Below are 21,748 nucleotides of genomic sequence, written 5' to 3'. Positions count from 1 at the left end.
TGCATTTCCATTATGGCAAAGAAACAAATTTAGAAAAAAAAAAAAAAAGTTTAAATGGTAAAACCTGGCCCCCCACTATTGCAGTTAATGTAATGAAATCCTCGTGCCAATGTGATAGTTGCACACTATGACCAGGAAATGCCCTGGCAGCCTTTGGTTTACCAATACTTTCACTGAATCTTACTCCATCTGCTTATTACTGGACTGGAAAGAAGTCTGTCAAGGACAGCTTACATAACACGGAGCCACAGTCTCTTTTGCTTTTTACAAAACAAACATACTGTTTATTCAAGAAATATGCTGAAGGAAAACTGTTATTTAACTTGCTATTGATCCATCTGCTGTCAGCATCATGCTGACATAATAACTAAAGTCACTGCTTGTTGTTTTTAGAAATAATATGTTACAATATTGAGCTGCAGCACCAAACTGCACCAACATGCCCCTGAGTCATTTAGATTACACATTAAATCGAGTCATTTCCTTATTCACACAGATACTGCTTTTAGCAAATCATCAGAAGCAGTACAGTTACAGTATATTAAAGTAAGCCAGGCTGCTGTAGCTGGAGGGACAGCTTAAAGAAGGAATCTTGGGATGCAGGTGAGCCTCTGGTTTGCAAGAGCAGCACTGTAACACACAAGTCATCTCACCCTGACCCTGCATCACGGTTCACAGCTCCTGTTCCCGCTGATTTTCCGGCTCAAATGGGTGTCACAATGCCATGAGCAGCGTTCCCCGGCACTGTCAGTTGCTTTCCACCTGCCAACTCATTGTAATTCCAGCAAAAGTCACAGGACAGGATGCGGCACACAGTTGAGACAGGCAAATTCACGGCCAAAGCCAAAATCATTTATTAAAGGGATCTGGATCTGTTTCATATGCAGTCGTGACCCTAATTCTGCATTCACTGAGTGGCCCTTACCTGAGGAAATCAAAACATGAGCTCTGCAAAAGCAACAACAAATGAAAACACATCTGAATGCATGTGTGTGTCAGTACATGTGGAGGCATACGTGTGTGTGAATGTGCATGTGCATAATGTGACTGTGTGTGTTATAAACCTGTTTCACTGCAGACATTTTGAGTTGTCATAGCACAGAGGAAGCTAATTTCATTAACAATGGCTCAGTTCCATTAAGTGTCACTTCAGCCAGGAGCCAGCATGCACAATACCAGGACCCTGCAACTCGCCCACCTAAATGGAATGCAGCCGTTTTTAATCTTATCAATTATACCTGTGCTTCTCTGAAAAAGGCCTATAGCATGCATCTGTATGTGGTCCTTGTCAGACAGGCAGGCTGAGATGACACACTCCCCTGCAGACAATAAAGACTATCTAAATGACTCACTATTATTTATTGAGATAACTGTTTTGCAAAAGAATGGATGGCTGACTGTTATGGCGCAACTCCAGTTTTGTCTTGTAACCTTCAGCTGAAAGGGAGATGTAATCGATCAGTCCAATAATGTGGAAAATACATTAGAAATCTTTTGTCTTTAAACCTTCGCACTTGAGTGTAGTTACTCGTGAATATGCTGAATTCAATGTACAGATCTGCTTCAGACATGAAGTGTGATGTCTTGGGTTTGAATCTGGCCGATATGAGACCTTTGCTGCTTCTTTGTCCTCAATCTGTCTTTAAATGACAGAACAGAGACACCTGTGGGCCTGTTGGCTCCGTGCACAGTTACCTGAGGGAACAACCCGACGGATGGAACAACCTGCGGGAGAGGACGCAACACTCTGAAGGCCACGTGGAAACTTTCTGTGATGGTTCAGTCACTGCAAAACCAACACACCTAAAAAGTTTCCTTTGGCCTTGAGAGAGTGTTGAACCTTTTCCTTCGCTGCGAGGAAGGATTTGTTTTAGGCTGCACTTCTGTTCCGATTGCGCACACATACATTTTCTTAATTGAGAGGCAGGTGGAGAGAAACATCCACCGACCTACCGATGTGTCCCCGAGCAAGGCACTTCACCCGCACGGTTGTTCTGCGTAAAACTGACTCTGGATCTTCCCGTGTGGACTTTGTGCTGTGGACACTGGTAAACTATTTTCACGATGAGCAGCAGCAGGCTTTGCAGGCTCCCCTGTAGAACAATGTGGGGCCGGATCGCAGTGTGGGCACCTGTTTGCAGCTTGCAGGGTGTCACCATGAGGGAGCAGCGCTAAGTGGATGTGACTGCTCTGATTGCACTCCATGGGAAAGCGAGAAGAAATAGCCTACCTCTGATCACCAACGCGTCATATAATGTTTCAGCGGACGCCCCTCCCCCTGTCTCGTTTTTTCCCCTCACTCAACCTCTCCTTTGACTCACAGAGGCGGCTGCTGCACGGACCGTGGAGGATACGGGCAGAAGATGGCTGACTTCGCCGGGCACCGCAAGCCCTCGGCGGCATCGCCAGCGTCTCACGGGCCGCTGAAAAGCTGCAAGACATCCGCCGTCTGGCGACTGTAAACAGCTGCCGCTGCCTCTCTCGCCCCCTCCTCTCCCTTCCTCACCGCAAATATTGACAGAAGTATCACAGAGAAAACATGGCAGAGATGGAAAAAGAGGGCAGACCTCCGGAAAATAAAAGAAGCCGAAAACCAGCTCACCCGGTGAAAAGGGAAATAAATGAAGAGATGAAGGTAAAGAAAAAGGGGGTCTGCGCGCGGGTGCATGTGATTACGCGTGGAAACAGAGTGGCTGAAAGGAGCATGCATGTCTGTTGGAGCACTAACCAGGCGTCACAGTGGAAATCCTATACCGTACACTCAAGTGCAATTGGCTGCATGATAGTGAAACTTTGATTTATGATGATTCTTTTTTGTATTCTTCTATTGTCATCTATCCACGCTGAATGCCAGCCCCAGCAGCGCACCCTGCCAATATTCCGCCTTGCACAATGGATGCGGCACCCGTTCACGGCTACTATTCCACTAGTAGGCTAAGTTTTGACTGAATGAAGAATACTGTGCAGCTGTGTTCCTGTCGCTTCATGGCATTATTTCGCTGTTTGCGTGCCCTGCCTTTCATGGCTTGCCCAGAGTAAATGGAAAACCCAGTGCGTCAGTGAAGGCGTCAACAGTGCCTCTACTATTACTATTAATACTATTACACTACAGCGCAAGGGAGAGCGGCCAATGTGCATGATTAGTATAAAGCTGGGGGGGAACACTCGCCTATCCACGATGCGTTTGCGGGTCCGTGTCGGCTGCGTGGGTTTGCCTCAGAGTCGAGGTGTGTGTTTGTGTGTGCGTGCGTGTTTTGCCCAGCTGCCCAGAGGCGTGTGATCCAGATGTGCGTCTGTGAGCTTTACGCACTCGACAAGAGCACATTGTCTCCTGAGCTCGGCCTGCGCGATCCTCTCCCAATAATCACCCACACGTTGTTTCTATTTTTTTAAGTCTTATTTTTTTATTTATTTATTTTTTTTTGCTCGGTGCACATTGTGATATTTGAGCTGTGAGCGGTTCATTGTGGAGACAGAAAAGTGTTCCTGGCTGGCTGGCTGCGTGTGTGTGTGTGTGTGTGTGTGTGTGTGTGTGTGTGTGTGTGTGTGTGTGTGTGTGTGTGTGTGTGTGTGTGTGTGTGTGTGTGTGTGTGTGCGTGAGGCAGGCTGTGTGTCCGCTTTGTCTTCATCTCTTCATTGTTTGTACACATTTGGCTGGAGACACATGCACTCAGATATGCAGGTGATCACATCGAGCATAAAAGTGGAAATAGTGGCCATAGGCTGCCAGGGGGGACGCGAGGGTGCTGGCTTTGAGCGAGTCCTGAAACAACCCTGGAATAAAGCCTTTTTGTGTTTAGAGCCATCCAAAATACCAGCCGCGTTCATGTGTCACTGCTCCTCTTTTACTGTAAAAAGGCGAAAAAACGATAATATTCATCTCATTCATGACAATCTAGATGCTTTGTTGGTGAGCACAGCTGCCAAAGATGCTTTTATTATTATCATAGAGCGATAAGGACCAGGCAGTAAACTGCAATAGTATTTCATGATAATGTTGCCTATTCAGATGAGTTTTTTGGGAATGTGATCTACAGTGCTTTATTATACTGTAGCTATTTTCCTTGTGGGCTCCACTTAGTTGCAGCTTGAACAGATGCAAACCGTTTCAGAGTTGTCCTTGCTTGTTAGGTGAAAATGTGTTGGAGACTCAGAGAAAATGGGCTTCTTTCAATGGCAAAATTTGAACTGCTTGTCAAACCGGACATTTTTCTGGATGAAAATAAACATATTTCTCGTGGTTTTCGGCCTGTGAAGAAATACGGCTAACCCACCCTCCTGCTGTTGTCTGGTCCTGATGACAGAAGGGAGGGATGCAGGATGGTGGGGGGATGTCAAGCAGGGTCTCTCCATGGAGAAATTTCCTTATTTCTTATCAGGGGAGCCCTTGAGGTGGTCTCAGTGGAGCATTTAGAGTGGAGGAAATCGTTTAGGCACAATTGTTGTCTGGCCACATTTTAGCTCAGTTTTTATTTGCTCATTTTTAGCATTACAACAGAAAGCAATTTATGACCATGAATCTATTTGGACTCGCTTAAAAAAAAAAAGTCTTCCTCTTATAATTTGTCAAATTGATGAAGTAATTATATGATGCCAGTCATCAGTCAGAAATGATGTTTTATTTGCAGGTTTGTAAGTTGTGCTGTTAGATGATAGATGCTGTGACACGGGTCATCCTTCAGGGTTCGTTGAATTGACATCTCTTCCAACGTGTTTTAGAGAGCAGACATGTCAGTTAAACATCTCATTTGATGAAAGCGGCTTCATTTGTCATTTGATTTGTGAATGTGATCACTCAAATTATGTGTGACCAAAATAAAAAGGTCAGGAGCTTGTGAATTTTTTTTAGACGTGTCAATGTGAAATACAGCCGGCACAGTGTTGTATTGTTGGTGCATAGGTAGAAACTGCACTGTCCAGTGGTGACCCCAGTATCTCTATTATTATTTTTACTATTAAACCTTTATTAAAGCAGGTAATTCCCATTGCAATCACAAAATTTTTTCTTCAAGGGAGTCCTGGCCAAAGATTAGCAGCATAGCAGTGTTTAAAGCAACATACATGCACAAAACCAAACTTGCAGTATCAGCTGGCATTTCAGTATTTCAAACCGCATGCCCATGGACATTAAAAGCATGAAAACAAAACATGCAACATCAACCCAACAATCAATTAATACCAGGGGAAGCTACTGAATGGAGCAGCAGATGTGGTTAGGTGTCAAAACACTTTCAAAGGCTAAACAAGTTCGATATCCGCTCATTACGCAACCTTGAATTTCATCTCATATTGCACACTCACGCACAAACACACATTTACACATTCATTTAGTAAAACACTGATCCCCAGACAGAAACTAGGCAACTAGAAAATAGCTGCAGCCTTTAAATACCTTATTGTGACATAATGGAAGCTAAAGTGGAATGACATTAAAAAAAGATTTGAATCCATTTAATATGATATAACATGAACTACTGCATGGTTTTGATAGTATTCCACCTCGGTACAAATCAAACTGCAAACTGGGACCCAGCATTATGACCTGCAGAGTTGCAGTTAATTAACACTGTGCCATGGCTGCATGATCATAGCCTGCCCCAGAACACTAAATCCACTAAGTGAAGTTTAATGAATTGATTTTCTGTAGAAAACTACTTCTCCAAGTGTGCAGAACAAAAAGACCCAGTTTGTTCTCGTCTCTCATCTTCAATATTTCAGACCAAAGTCAGAGGAAAACACACACACACTCACACTCAGACAGACACACAATGTGCCCTTGTGAGGGATCATACTCCTCTGAAAAACCAAACAGTCTGACAGTGTTTCCTTCATCTGGCTACTTAATGTGTGCCACGGTAAAATAAGCTCCGGTGAGTAATCAAGCAGAAGGAGGAGTGGGCATGGAGGGGATATGAGAGGCAGCAGAGTGGGGTAAGAAACAGTGGAGAAAGGAATGTATACAGCGCTGGGCTGGCTAAGCTGTAAAAACGGTAACCTGAGCGTCTCTGCTGGATCAGATATCAAGGAAAGTAGAGGGAAATGAAAGCAGAGGAGAGGGAGAGGCAGAGGAGGAGAGAGGGAGCAGGGGAGTGGAAAAGCAGAGGAGAAGGAGGAGGAGGAGGCAAAGGGAAACTTGGCGTGTGGATTCGGGAATGTTATCACGGTATACAGTGACCTGCTCTGGTTTCTACCCGCAAGGTATCCAATTCCCACCACCATCATTACCACAAGCCCTACTGGCCATGACTGGGTCTTACTGGAGGGAGACAAGGGGGAGGACTGTGGAGAGGCAGGATCTGAACTGTATTTTAATCATCATCCACTGCTGAATACATGGCAGAGAAGAGCCAGCTCGTGAATCGTAACTGAAAGTATCACCAGTACATCACTAATGATCCTGCGTTCTGCAAAAGCACCATCTTGCCTTTAACGGGCCAACACTAAAGAGGACAAAGTGGGTATTTTTCAGCTGATGGTTTCCTGTTGACAGCGTAAATAAATGCACCAAAAGATCACCAACATATCAGAGTTCTAACCCATAGTGTGCAGCAAAGGCATCGGCAGAGGCAGGGTGCACAAATAATCATATATCGTAGACGATAATCATAAAAGATCATATAATTAGCCAGATTTACATAATCGCTCTTTTTTTTTTTTACCAAAGAATTCTGGTTGGCATGGGGTGACTGGAGAAGAAACTACCTGCATTGGTGGCCGTTTGAATGGTATTATAAAGTATGCATATAAATAAATATGAGATATGATTGATCAGTCATGCAAACGCCTATCAAGACGCCCTCTGCTGACACGGCTCTACTGATCCCTGTTAAACATTAAAGGAAATAAGAGGAAACAACCTTTTGTTTTCTTGGCATAGTGAATCAAATAAACTCATTCTCACGACAAAAGGAGCTTTTTTATAACAAAAAACATCTCTTGATCTCGAGATAACGGCTTTAAAAAATAATTGCTCATTCTCGGCTTCCGTAGGTCAAAATGTCCCAACTAATGGTCACAAAACACATAGACTCAACGATATTAGGAGGACAATAAAAGTGGACTTTATGTCAGAAATATCCATCATCATCCATCACTTATCCTGCACGGGGTCGCAGGGACTGAGTGGTTTTTGCTAAACTGCTCCCACAAGACACAGCTGCATTATAATGATAAATGCTAAAACCTTGCAGAAGAAGAATCATGTCAGTTACACAGCATCTAAAGTCCATCTAAAGTGAGCTAGCATTAGCTAACATCAGCTCCCATAAGCCACCGCTCACACCAGCCCAGGTAAGGCTGCAGCAGCAGAACCTCTGTGTCTCATTTGTAAGATGAAGAGTGCATCATTGTTTCTTTCAGGCGCTACATCGTCTGGCTTTAAAAACAGCAGTTAATAATATCTTTGGCCATTTTCTGACTTCTTGCGATGACTGAACCATTGCTTAGCAAGCAGTCAGTTGCAGCTGTCATTATTATTTATTCAATCAATTTGCTTCCGTACTGCTTTGGTGACTGAACGAGACTGCACGTGTAAAGCCTGCCGTGACCACTGAAGGCTGTGATATTCATTTCCACCGTTCCCACAGTACACAGTGGGGTTAAAGACTCTAAAGTTCACTCCAAGGTTGATGTCAGAGGAAAGAGCACAGTCTCTAAATGGTTTATCATCTTGGGGGACGGGATGTAAATTTCATAGATGGATATTTATATCTCTGAAGAACACGATTATTCATTCCACATCTCATGGAAACTTCTTCCATAGTTGCTAAGATATTGTTCTCTGGGCCAAAGTCTTGCACAGACAGATGGACAGACTGAAGTCACCATCCCACGGCCACACATTTGAGAAACTGTAGCCTTTTTTGAACTTTTCTAACTTGCTACATAAAAAAAAAGAATCTCTTGGCAGCTTCAAACATGGACTGTATTTCAGGTTGACCTCTGTTCTGTTTGAGGCTCTTAGAAGCTTTTGGGATGAATAAAGCTGATAAAAAGAGATGTTGTCTGTGTTAAACAGGATGAAAAAGGCTATACATCCAGTGTGCCATATAGACATCCAGCTGCCTCTGTGCCTCCAACGCCTGTTCCTCCCCAGCTCACCCAGAGCCAAAGTTGGTGCGGCTGCTTTGATGAGCCGCCAACTAGGATTAGATTCCACTCTTAATATTACTCCCACTTTCTCAAAGTAGTAGGGTGACACAGAGGACAGGACGGTAGGAAGGAAAGCGAGACAGAGAGATGCTGTGTTTTTGTCGTCGTGATGCGGTTATTTTACAGTGACATCCGTTTTACTCAGGAATATCTCACGTTGGGTGATGCTCGACCTCATTTGTTAAAAACGAAGGTTTTTCTCCTCAAAGATTTCTTCTTCTCCAGGTTCTGCTCTCAGAATTGGGCTAATCGCTGCAGTTGTGCTTGCCATTGTTTGCGCTTTGAGCCTGTCAGAGCGCCGTCACCTTTCAGTTAGCAATTAAAGAATTGATGCTGTAGCTCATGAACGTGACACACAGCGACCGTGTTAGAAAACGTCTGGAGAATTCTCTGCTTCTCAGTTTGGAGATCATACATTTTCCTTAATAACTAATTTGAATTAACAGGAATCTTTCCCAGAATGCAGTGTATGTGAGGCTGGGAAACGCCACACTTGGGCCACTTGCAGTCACATCTACTGATTTACTGCACCCAGTCAGTCAGACCTGCATGTGCTGAACTGCCCTGGCTGTTTAAATAAAGACATTCATTGGCCATTTCTGTTGAAACTTAAGGTGACATAAAATGCCATGAAAGCGTGTTCACTGGGTGTCACCATGGGCGAAAACATGGTTGTGTATAGCTGTCAGAACCTAACTTTAGCTCTGCTCAGGAAGTGGCACTAAATCTGACTTCCAGGAAGCTTGAGGCAGAGCGAGCGCTGCTGTCACATCTGCAAACATGAGCTGTCCTCATTAGCAGCCGTCACGTCTTTCACCAGCATTTTAAAAACCTCGGCGACAAAAAAAAGCTGAGATTAGAAGTGTTTGGATTAGACTTTAATTACTGTTAATAATCGCTGCAAATCCTGTCATTGTTGGATGCTGGTGCGGTGCAACCTTGAAGTCCAGAGTGTTCCAGATGTTCACACGGTCATGTTTGCATGTACGCACTGACATGATCCTGCAGATACAGTGATTGCATGCACAGTGTTTCTCATTACACAACATGGTGCTTTGACTGCACCTGTCATTGACTTGAACGTGCACCTTTGTGCCATGTCTACCCATTGACCAGGCCGCCACAGTGGTATTTCATAACAGCCAGATCAATAACTCCTGTCATTCTTCATTAGTAGTGCCTTCCCAGCATTTAGACCAAGTCTTTCCACCCAGTGTAGCAGATTTACTTCTGCACAGAATAGCAGAAACTATACACTATGCTCCGCGTGAACAAATCAAAACTGAGGCAAAACTGATCCGAGAGCAGCGCTACTACTCTGAGATACAAATACAGCACATCATGAATTTCTCTCTAAAATGCTTAGAAACGGGGTGAATATGCTGATGAAGCAGGAGAAAATCTGCCTCTGTCACTCCTATCCTGTGCCACAGTGTCTCAAATATGCAAAGAGATACTTCTGCCTCAGTCTAAACAAGTGTGTGTGTGTGTGTGTGTGTGTGTGTGTGTGTGTGTGTGTGCGTGTGTGTGTGGGCTCATTCCCTCTCGTATCTCCCTCACTATAATACCACTGTAAGCAATATCCAAACTGCTCTTTGTGTTCATGCTCTGTTAATTGAATTTGTATCTACTAATTGAGTCAGTGGACCAACCTGTTGTGTGCAGACTGTGGACTCAGACAGGCTCCGTGCTGGGTCAGCATGCACCAGTCAAGACATCCCTTTCTTTTCCCTTTTAAGAGCTGCATAAGGTATTTTATTGGGAAAACACTCCAGAATACACCGTGCCCATCTTGACTGAGACCTTGTCGTTTCAGTTTATTTGGCCAAATTAAATTCTGGTTGCAGATTCGGTCACTTTTCCACCCACAGCCCTTCACGAATCAATACTCCAGACCTGCCTCCTGCAGTGAGTGAACAATCTCCAGCCACCCAAGTTTGAACTTTTTTTCCCCCGTCTCATCCTCTTGGTATAAAACATCATAGACTGTGATCATGAACTTGCTGTGTGTGATGTACTGAAGCCGCTTCAAGCCTAGTTTTCCAAACTTGGCAGCATGTGAAGTTTCTTGGTGCACCTTTAAAGTCAATGGGGGTGCTGAGTCTATGGTAGATCTTCCTTTCTGGCAAATCTGACATGAGAAACCAATTATCTTTTGGGTTTATTTGTGGCATTTCTGTTTTATTACAGAGGAACAGGCAACTGTTAAGGCCGATTTATTAACATCTTTGCCTTACCAGCAAACACAATTTGTGTTTTGCACTTTTCCCTGACGTTGCTTCGTCTTCAGATGCGCATACATATGCGAATGTGTGTCTATATATTTGCTGTTAAATTTAGATCAGCTCAAGTCAGAGTCAAGAGTCAGATGTGCTGGGTGCCACTCTGACACGATCACTCCGGCTCTGACATATCGACAGGAGCCGCTTGTAATTGACGTTTAACTGCTTGATGCAGTGACTGATGAGTGGCGACTGCTGCCATCAAGAGATAACTCACAGAGTAACGTGGGACTTGCTATAAAATGATGAGCTGACACGTGTCTTGTCAGTTTGATCTGGAGCAAGCACACCAATTGCAAAACAAGGCGGGTCATCTCCATGGCAACAAACTGTGTTACATTGCTGCATGGCGAGTGTTTTCCTAAACCTGTTATATGAATCTATAAGCCGTTGCTGCACGCTAATGGCAGGTCCCAAGTGTTAGGCTAAATTAGTAAAAAATGCACTTAGCTTGTTTATCATCACCCGAAATATTTTCAGAAATGTATTCAGCAGCAGTGCATGGAAAACATCACGCACAGCACCGAGGACCAGTGCTCCCTGTGAGCCGATAGTTTAGTGACCTGTGACTAATATTTTATCACACAGACCAAATAATTACAGCTGATTCACCCTCAGTCGCCGCTGCGGTTTGCTTCCACAGAAAGAACATTTTCATCCATGTTTTAGAGTCAAATGAGAGCTGAACCATCCACCATAGTTTAGGGTTCAGTGAATAGACGCTTCTGGGAATATTCCAGCTGAGAGGTGTGCAGTGATAATGGGCCGTGTGCATTAGCAGGGCTGTGTTTTTGTTTTGAGTACAGTGTTTATTGACTGTGTTGTGAGAGGCTGTTATGGAGGAAATACTTTTATGCATCACCTGCATAGAGATTTACCTGCACTAACTATCTGCATCGCACTCTGCATTGCTGTGCTGCAGGCGACTCACTCTAAGCGACATGGGTGGCACTCGTGCCGTTTCCTGAATTATGATATTTTCTCTGCTGTGAAGTTACTTGCAGCTCTGTGACAGCTGAAATACAGCTTGACCCTTTATGAGTGTTTGTGATTGGTGGTTCACCGTGAAATACACTCTTGTTGTCAGTCTTGTGTGTATCTATGTATTTATTCTGAAATTTCTCCAGCTAAATGTCGATAAGTCACTCACAGAAATGGTTCAGTATTTTGGGAAGTGTGCTGAGTATTCATTAGTTAGCTTCAGAGGTACTGCTTTTTTTTTCCATTGGACAGAGGAGGCAAGCTGTTTCCCTCTGCTTCCAGTCTTTATGCTAAGCTACGCCAATTGCCTGCTAGCACACACAGTACACACATGAGAGAGGAACAAATAAGTGTATTTCCCAAAATCCTGGATTATTCCTTCAATAATCAGCAGCCTGGCAAGGGTCAGACTATTACTGCACAACCTAAAGCTAAAGAAAAATGGGAAAACTGTACTGTATGTTAAGGTTTTACATACACACACACACACACACACACACACACACACACACACGCACATACACATACAGATATATAATATATGTACATAGTGAGAATGATAATTATGAAGATAATTAATGCCATAAAACAAAGGAATCAATATCAATAAATAGAATATTCGAACAATAGTACAGTGTAGCTCAATGATGCAAAAATAATAATCTTGTTGGAAACTTGTTGGATTCCTCAGCTTCGGGCTCCATGAGTCATTGGTCCCCATGGTCCATTTATTCCCCTGTGCCATTATTGGATGCAGAGACAACATTTTCAACCAATCAGATCAGCTGTAGGACAAGAAGAGGGTGCCTTTGATATATCTGTAAAACAATCGTAAAGTCATGAGTCAAACCTGTACCTCTGCTGTCACTTCAGTGTGCTGTGCTTTCTGGCTTACTGTATTGTGATAAGTTCTGGTTGCTGTTCGTGTGCTGTGACAGGGTTCTTATCAGAGGCTCTGCTCACATCCTCCTCCTTTATTGTGCTGTGAGAGGGGCCATTAGTTTGTCTGGATGCACACTATGCAGCATTTGGACAGAGCTGGCCCCAATTAGCTTGACCTGTACTTATGAAGGAGATCTGGAAAAACCTACATCATGGTTTTCTCAGGGCACAGCTTTAAATTTTGAGTGGCATCGCTATATATCTGCCTAATTAGGTGAAGAAATGTGGTATTGTGGACAAATCTAAGGAGCCAGTCTTAAATTCAAGGTCTCAGGAGAAGCTAACACAGCCAATGCAACAAAGAAACAGATTGTTGCTTTTGCTTTTTTAACAAATGACCTCAAATCTCATTTATCTTCACCCTGTTTTCCAAATCTTAACATACTTGCTTGGGTAAGATTCATATTTTATCTGTTATTATACAAAATTTCAGAGATTACTCACCTTTAATTTGTTACTATTTATTTACTAAAGCGCTAGTTGCTAATGTAGCAGCTTGTATTGCCAGAGTTACAGCTCATATAGGATACTGTCTACATCAAAGCAGGTCTGCTTTTAGTCCGAGGTGTGAAGCCTTTGTCTTAAGTCTGACCAGGGGACTGTTTGTGTTGCAGAGTTTTGCAGAGAACACCATGAACGAGCTGCTGGGCTGGTACGGCTATGACAAGGTGGAGCTGAGAGACTCTGACAACCTGGAGATAGGGGAGACGCCACAGCACATCTCTGTCCTCAAAGGTATGGAACTCTAACAGTCGCAGGCACCTGTTGCCTTTGTCCCTAAGTGCAGTCCATTTTTGGATTTTTTTATGAATAAATGCATGCTTTTTTTTTTTGCTCGGCTGGCCCAGCAGTCAGCATTCTCAATCGCTTAATTACCCACCATGGTGTCATGTGCTGCATGGAAAGATAATGAAATTAGTGGAAATATTAAGTGCTCATAAATGCGTAATGAAACATGGCTCATGCAGAATGTATAGTGAAGTATGGCTGTGACACCTCTTTGTAAATATGTTTAAGGCCCCAAATACAGATTTCTGAAACAGCTTCTTGCTCAGTGATGATGTCCTGCATGAACACGCTATTTTCTGCCCAAATTGATTTTTTTTTTTTTTTTTTTGCACTTGAGAGGTGTCTGTATTTTTGTTTTTGACATTGCTTGTCCTGCTGGTTTGAAGCGGGCAGGGCTCAGTTGGAACATGATGATGTCACATATTTTCATGCTCCAATCAGAATTTAGCAAAATTTCATGAAAAGGTGTGAACAGTTGGATCATTTGCTTATGTCATTTTCAACTAAGGCTGGGCAATCAAATCAATTCAATTTATTTTTTTTTTTTTTCCAATTACAATAGTGACTTCTGGCAATCATGAAAACAAAATAATCAAGATTGAGCAATTATTGTATCACTTTAAGGTTCACAGTGATGCTCTTGTTTTGTCTTTATTATAAATCCGATGGATACTTTCCCTTTACATTCATGCACTTTTTTGCCTCCCCAGAAGCCCAGACTCACTTTCAGCTAGGCTGTGCTGTGTTTAGTTCAGCTTACTGCCATCAAGTCAGCCCCTGTTTGTGAAAAACCCACTCAAGCCAGCTGCCACTTGGATTTTGATGTGCATTTATCTGAGCTGTTACAGTGCCGGTACTTGGCCAAAAAGGACGAGAGTCGCATTTCTCACATTTTATTTATCAAATAAAAATGACATCTTTTGTTACATAAGTCTACATATTTCTTATATTATAGATGGTGTTATATTATTAGTGGACATTTATAATTTCATTTGTTTTTTGGTTGAATTACGTTTAAAGTTCAATGAAATCCACTATTGAAAAGACAAAGATCAGCTCCACTATGTTCACCAGCTAGTTGCTAACTTTGTCCATCTGCCATTTGGTTCTGGACAGGTAGTGTACAGTCAGTTTATTAGAGGTTTTTGTTTTCTGGAAAGTGCTGCCCTCTGTAACTAGAGCGCGGCTGACAAGAGCTGTGAAACTGAGCCCAAACAGTAAAATTGTGGGTTGGAAAACCACATATAAGTATAGATGCAAATACACTCTAAGCTGAGGGGCACTGCAGTGTTGGATGATCATTGTCTGTGGGTTTGTCACATTACATTTGTTCTTTTGATCCACTACTAATATAAGAATATTGGTAAGTGCAGCTTTAACCTTCATTATTGCTTATTCAGTCACTAATATTTTGGAGCTAAACATAAACATTTCCAAGCCCACCTTGAAAAACAGACATGCGTCATCTCTTGTGCCTCCAGTATGGTAAGAAGTGACCTTTTGTGTCAGATCTTAGTGTATTTGCAGACAATGCCGCAGCATCTCATCAGTTGTTCACTAACCCTTTGCTCACTTTCCCCTGTCTAGAAAACATGTTGCCAAAAATCCCACCTTCAACCGAGAGCGGCGAAGGTTCTCCGGATCGAGCCAACAGCTCCCATTCTTTGCCAGCCTCCAGGAACGGAGTCACAGAGCCCTCCATCACCCCGTCCACCTCCACGCCCAGCACCAAGGAACATGGCAACCTGCCCATCATAATGCCCATGATCCCCCCACCACTGATCAAGCCCCCTGCAGGTAGGGAGCACAACACCTTTTTGGAAAGACACACACAGTAGATGAATTGGAAAGTAGTTTAGGCTTATACAAGTCTTTGTTTGTCAAGAAAGCACTTAGACATAATGACTGCCAGCATAAGCTAGTATCAAAATTTACTCAAATGGGCAAACCATCCGAGCTCCAGAGCCAGTACATAACGTTTCGACTGTTTTATGCCTACCCATTTGTGTGTTTTGAGCAAGGCTACATTTTAAATTTCCAAAAAGATCAAGGTCATTTCCAGCCCATCGCAGATTGCTGATGTATTCGCCCAAATGCTCAGTCACAAACACACACGACTGTTTCTCCCCTAAAAACACCCAAGTAGAAGAACTGGCATAGATTTCATCCGCAGCTGTTCTCCAGACAGATAACATTGTACTGAAAGTATAAACCTACTTGCTGATTCTCCAGCACTTAGCAGGAAACTAAATGTTTATGCAACGCGAAAACTTTCTGTCTTTGCAATGGCCTGAAAGCCTCCAAACCAGGCAGGGACAGGCGACTAATGAGCTAGCTACCTGCTGTACACCTTGTTTTCCTCCACCTGCCCAAGTGTCAATATAACCCCATCAACTCTCTGAGGAAATGTCCGCTTTCCTCGGCCAGACAGAGGGCTTCATTATCCCTTACGTCTGCTGTGGCACAGGAGGTTGGTACGCCCCGGCGGAGGGAGCGAGCTGCCTTGGCATCGCCCAAGAGGAGTCCCCGCTGGCCCTGCCTAGGCGGGGAAACAGATGGTGTGGTCCCACTTAAAACCCAGCACCAAGCCACCACCCGGCCCACACCCCCTTCAACTCTCCCCCCACCCTCACACATACTGTATGCTGAATAATTCATGTGCCCCGCAAAATCCGACAAAGGACCTTTTGAGTTGCAGGTACGGCGGATGATGGCGGCATTTAGTATGGAGGCTGCATAATTACTGACGGCCCCCCCCTCCCCATGCAGATGTGGGTGTTTTGAGATGGGCTTGTGACGAGGTGCCAGGATGTGGGAAGGCAAAAACAAGTCCACCTCAAGATGTCTCTTTGTATGAAAATCTTGAGGCATAGTGAGAGATGTTGTGATTCCATGCTGGCCTTCGATCCTGCTTTTAGGTGCATGCATTATTCCAAGCAAAGTACAAACCCTCATCCACCCACCCAGTCAGCTTAGAATGAAACTATGTCTTGTTTTGCTGTTATCACTGCAGTGGGCAGCAATCCAGATAGACTCAAAAAGGCAGAGAGACCATAGGAATGAGATAGAGCGTGGAGGAAAGGAAAGACATAAAATATGCATGTTGGGTCTACTGTGCTATCTTTAGGACCCCGGGGAGTTATTCCCTTAATTGTGAGTTAGTTTGTACTTAAAATCTGATGGCCCTGTCGATCCATTAAGCTCAACAAGAGGTGAAAAGCCTGGCCAGCGTGTGATAAGGAGGCGAGCGGGGGTGAAAGACTAATGGGCCTGCGTTTTTTCGCCCTCACACCCGCGTAGTCATAATGTGATAATTGGGAGATACTGGAGGGAATCTCAGAGGATCTCTGTCATTGCAACAGCCACGGCACTAAAAGCCCGCAGCTCATCACCAGCAGTCACAGTTTGCCACAGAAGAGGCATTTCACTGTCGCAGAGGGTCTGTTAAAATAATTTGTTACCCACACTGACCAGGAAGGATGTGCTGAGGTCATCTGTAGATTTAACTCAGAAATTTGTTAGGACTATCATAAATCATAAGAGATGTGGGTAGAGTCTTTGTGACCTGTAAAGTCACCATTAGTCTTCAGAATGCCTTCCCTTAGCTCTGTGAGGAGAACTTAAGGCCAGCCTCCCATGCAGGTCATGAATTTCGGTAAAGCGGCATTAACTGAGAAGTAAACCTAAACATTTACATATATGAGCTGCAAATAGTAGGATACTCATACATAACTGCCAGAGCTCTGCCGCAAAACCGCCCATACACACACAAATTAACACCCACAAACATAAAACTGCTGTAATAACTGATGTTGTACATGTACATGTACTTTTTTCTTTCATATTATACATCATTTTAAACTTTTTTTTTTAAAGAAAAACACAATTTCATTTGTTTGCTTGTTCTAACTGTGCTCATACTTTCTATACTTGATCAGTTAATAGCTGTATACAGTCTCCTTGAAGGTCACTGTGTCATTAAGATCCCATTGCCTTAACCTTTGCAGTAGGGGTCAATGTCTATTTTATGTCAACATCCATTTTACGTCCAGTTTTGTCCATGATAAATATTTGTTGTATATGTATTTATTTCTAGTTCTTTTTCTGTCCTTTTTTTTTCTTCTTTGCTCTTTTCCCCTTCTCTCAGCCCTCAACATGCCCTCATCATGAATGTTTCGGGAATTAAAAAAAAAAAAGAAGGACCATAAAACAAAATTAAACTGTGGTCTCACATAAGTATTGGTGTGTATGTGTGTGTGTGAGAGTGTATGCGCTGGTACATGGATGGGTTGGCTTTCAATCAGATCAGGTCAGTTCAGAGTTGTGTAAGCTGTCAGTCAGGGTGTAGTGATCTAAATTCTCTTACAAATACCTTCTTGCATTGTTGTTCTGTGGAATAAACCTCAACTGTCAGACAGCTTACACAAACCATGAGCATTATTTAGTCGTAGACACTCACACAGGATGCACATCAGCAGGGAGACCACACCTTCTGACAGATCCTCCTGTGTGAACACCCAGCATCATCAGAGTACATCCTCATGTCCACTTCAGGATCCCTAATACCCACAGAGCACAGCCGCAAATAGGCATCCTCCCATGTCCCCGGCTCATCCGGTTCTGCTGCATTTACCCATGGCAGGGCTTCATTACAAATCCTACAGTGGTTTTGTGGCTTGATTCTTGAGCGGATTTAACCAGCCCAGCAGCTGGCCTGAATCAGCTGAGTTAATGCCTTTTGGTCCTTGTGTTTAATAGAGCTAGTTTTTGCACGCTTGTTGAGTTTCTCTGCCATGGACTTAAACTTAAAATATAATAGTTGTAATAGTTGCTTAAGCATACTTTGATCACATAGTTTAAGGCGTACAACAAGGTCAGCATTGGTTATATTGTAAGACATCATTAGAGTCTGTTAAAACTCAGTTCTTCTCATTTCAAGTGTCAGTGGTACTGAAACTATAGTAAAGCAAATAAGAGTATTTTGTAAAAAGGCTTTTATATAAATCCTGTAAAATAGGCCCAGGTTGAAACATTTTCAGAATGATCCTTAATGGCACCTGGGCCTGAATGTCCAGGGTCTGTGCATTGAAAAGAGATCATGTAGGAAAGAGTAGATGTTTGTCTCCATTAGATTACACTTGAGCTCCATTCTAACTCACTCTCGCTGTTGGTTGTGTCATTCCAGATGAAGATGCATCCAACGTGCAGATCATGTGCGCCTGGTGCCAGAAGGTCGGCGTCAAACGCTATTCTCTGAGCATGGGGAGTGAGCTGAAGAGCTTCTGCAGTGAGAAGTGCTTCGCCGCCTGCCGCAGAGCCTATTTTAAGAGAAACAAGGTAAAATTCCTTCCTTATTATCAGCTGGACATTTTGACACAACTTCTTTTAGAGACTTTGCACAAAAAGAGTATGTCACAAATGTCCTGGCAACTTCCATATGATCATAATCAATGATTGCCAGGGGACAATATAAGATTGAAAATGCATAAAACAAGCATGAAAAAAATCAATATATGGTCATATATCCTGTAAGAGTGAGATTTACCACCTGAACAATGATCATTGAGAATAACATGGACATGATGCTAATGATGCAGTGTTCATCAACTGAAAAGGTTCTAAAATTAAAGGAATAGTTTGACAGTTTGGGAAATACATTTATTCGCTTTATTTTCAAGAGTTAAATGAAAAGATTGATACCATTCTCATAATGGTAGGCAACTTGAGTATGCATAATGACTAGCTGTGGGAAACAGCTATCTTAGCTTAGCTTATTTTAGCTAGCTTTTCAAAGGTCAAAAATCTACCTCTAAAACCGCATTTTCATTAGCCGCAACTCACAACAGTAATGTAAAAGCAATTGTTTCTTGCTTTACAGGGAGTTTCTTTAACTATTTCTGGATAAATAAGCGTATTTCTCAAATTGGCACACTATTTCTTTCGCTTCTTTCTTTCTTTTGCTTGAGTAAACAGGTTGCAGCTAGCTATAGCAAATAAGGAAAATGCTTTAGTGAACATTAGAATTTAATGTAAGGAGTAGAAAATGCATTCTGCAAGCCTGTCAGCACTCCTTTTCACATTTTAGTGAAAGAACTAGCTCCTGCCTCTAGTCAAACCTTCATAACTGTAATCTTTTTTTTTGGAGGGGAAACAATATTAATGTGGCTTGGTTCATGTTAACAAAACTTAATTGGGCTCAAAAGTCAATGACCCATTAATGTCACATTATTTCCAAATTTAGCTTACACAGTAAACTCCTATCTTAAGCACTAATAGCTTGAGAGGCCTCAGTTAAGTTCAGGGAGAACAAGCTGTTCTTGACTAGCTAACTAACAAAATTAGCAAAACAACCAATCTTAATGTTAACATTCAACTACTAGCTATCTGTAATGTAAACCTTAGCTAATACTTTACTAATGGGTACAATTAGCTAACGTAATGCCACGGTGTACAGAGATTATTTACACCCAAAACTGGTCATTTTAGTCTGCAGTGTTTTCTTTGTGTGTGTGAAAAACATACAGTTAAGCTATGTCTACTCAGTTCAGGAGTGCATTTGCTGTATCTTTATTACTGCCAAGCGCAGAGAGCCTCTAATATGGCTGCCAGCAAACGTTCCAGCCTTTGGTGAGCTCTTTCTAAACATGCAGTATATTCTGCTTCTGACGGAGCTAAATGAAGTTTTTATGACATTTTGATAGTCTTTATACTGCGAGCAGGAGCTTTATCTGCTGTAACTTCAGCACTTACTCTACTACACTTCATTCTTATTCAAGACATCAAAAGGTCATTTTAACTAAGAAATCTTGTTTAAGAATCTCAACTTTAAAACCTTCTCATTACTTTTTCGGGTTTGGCTTGAATACAAAATGCATGATACATAATACATTAAACCAGAAAGCATTAAGATAAAAAAAAAAAGGATTTTACTACAAAAACACCCTCAGGCTATCAACGCCATGTCTCGGTCAAGCCGGCGCCTCAAACGCAGGACAGCAAACGTCAAAGTTGTTATTGTGTTCTCATTCCCTCCTGATGACTGTAGTTAAACAATCTCCTTTCTCTCTTGTATCAAAGCTGGGATATGTAAGGAATTCCGCTGTGAGTATGATGTGTTTTACTCTCCTGCTTGTCTGTCCTGAAGTCAGTTGTTCATCTTAACATAATCACTTTTCCAAGCACTGCACTGGAGCAGGAACAGGATAGGGGTGCACTTAGAGTATGTCTGTTCATTTCAGTTAGTGATATCCAATTTCTTTTGTTTTCTGACACTTTTTCCCAAAGCATGAGAATCAAGCTGAGCCTTGCGTCTTCTGTACTGTTGCTCATACTGCTGTTTATGTTTTTCATTTTCTACCTTAACATTTTAGCTCATTTGCCTTTCCAAGGTTCAGTTTGTAGTTTTCATCGTACTTAATGTAAAATGATGATCTGTTTGGTCCTGATGATGATAAGGAGAGTCCAAAATGTGGAAACCTCACGGGAGAACGTGTGACAGTCTGGAGATTTTCAGAACAGATCAGATCAAAACGCAGCTTTTAAACTGGTTATATTTTGTCCTCTGAGCACCAGAGGAGCTCACAGGCGTTAACACAGCCCTGTGCCAAAGGCGATTTCAAATCAGTCAGGGAGGCTGTGAACATGACATCAAATGTAGAGAGGTTATGAATCCACTGGCCTTGTATTCCATTAAGTAAGTAATTAAATATAAAGCAGTTCATATGAAGTTTATACACTCTATTCATGAAGACAATAGGCTCACTGAAAAGATTTCCTTTACTGTTATACAGTGTTATTTCTAACTCTAATTCCACACACAAAAAGGTTGAGATGCTGTGCAAAATGCAGATAAAATCAGAATGCAATGATTTGTATATATTCTATATTCAATTGAGTACAGTACAAAGATATTTCATGTCATCTCTCTAAATTTGATGCTTACAGCATGTTCCAAAATACCTGTGTGTTACACCACCTTTGAGTTTAACAACGCTCAGTGACTGTTTTTGGTCTGAGGACATGGATTGTTGAAGTTTTGAAATTCTTTCTCATTCTCTCATTTAGTTTCTTAATTGTAAAAAAATTAAATGATGGTTTGGCTTTGTCTTGCTGTATTAAGCAGGGACGTCCCTGAAAAAGACATTGTCTGGATGGCAGCATATGTTGCTTCAAAGCCTGTATGTACCTTTTAGCATTAATAGTGTCTTCGCAGATGTGCAAGTTCCCCATGCCATGTGCACCAATGCACCCACACACCATCAGAGAAGCTGGCTTTTGACCTTTGTGCTGGTAACAATCTGATTGGCCCTTTTCTTCCGTGGCCTGGAGGACATGACCTCCAGACACAATTTGAAATGTGGACTCGTCAGACCACAGCACACTTTTCAATTTTGCATCAGTTTATCTCAGGTGACCTTACCTTGAATAGACAGATAGATTTCAAAAGATGAAATCCCAAAATTCCTTGCAATTGAAAAACGTTTTTCTTAAATTGTAGAAATTTTTGCCCACGCAGTTTTTCACAAAATGGTGACCCTCTCTCCATCCTCGCTTGTGAACGACTGAGGATGCTCCTGTCATACCCAATCATGATACTATCACAT

At 42.4% G+C, this 21,748-nt stretch overlaps 1 protein-coding gene across 3 annotated transcripts in view; it reads left to right on the top strand.

Moving 5' to 3' along the window:
- Nucleotides 1-2,328: 2,328 nt before the first annotated feature.
- Nucleotides 2,329-21,748, top strand: part of sobpa (sine oculis binding protein homolog (Drosophila) a) — a 42,919-nt gene continuing 23,499 nt past the window's right edge. For 2 of the 3 annotated variants that reach the window (XM_070979808.1, XM_070979807.1), the window contains exons 1-4: nt 2,329-2,635; nt 12,971-13,091; nt 14,733-14,942; nt 18,331-18,482. In XM_070979808.1, the coding sequence (XP_070835909.1) occupies nt 2,540-2,635; nt 12,971-13,091; nt 14,733-14,942; nt 18,331-18,482 (579 nt within the window). In that variant the 5' untranslated portion in view covers nt 2,329-2,539. Of the gene's footprint in view, nt 2,636-12,970; nt 13,092-14,732; nt 14,943-18,330; nt 18,483-20,222; nt 20,247-21,748 lie in introns of all 3 variants that reach the window. The other variant, XM_070979806.1, reaches the window with a different exon arrangement.

This window comes from Chaetodon trifascialis, chromosome 14 (assembly GCF_039877785.1).
Source record: "Chaetodon trifascialis isolate fChaTrf1 chromosome 14, fChaTrf1.hap1, whole genome shotgun sequence".
Taxonomy (NCBI): domain Eukaryota; kingdom Metazoa; phylum Chordata; class Actinopteri; order Chaetodontiformes; family Chaetodontidae; genus Chaetodon; species Chaetodon trifascialis.
This window is presented reverse-complemented; position numbering and strand designations above follow the sequence as displayed.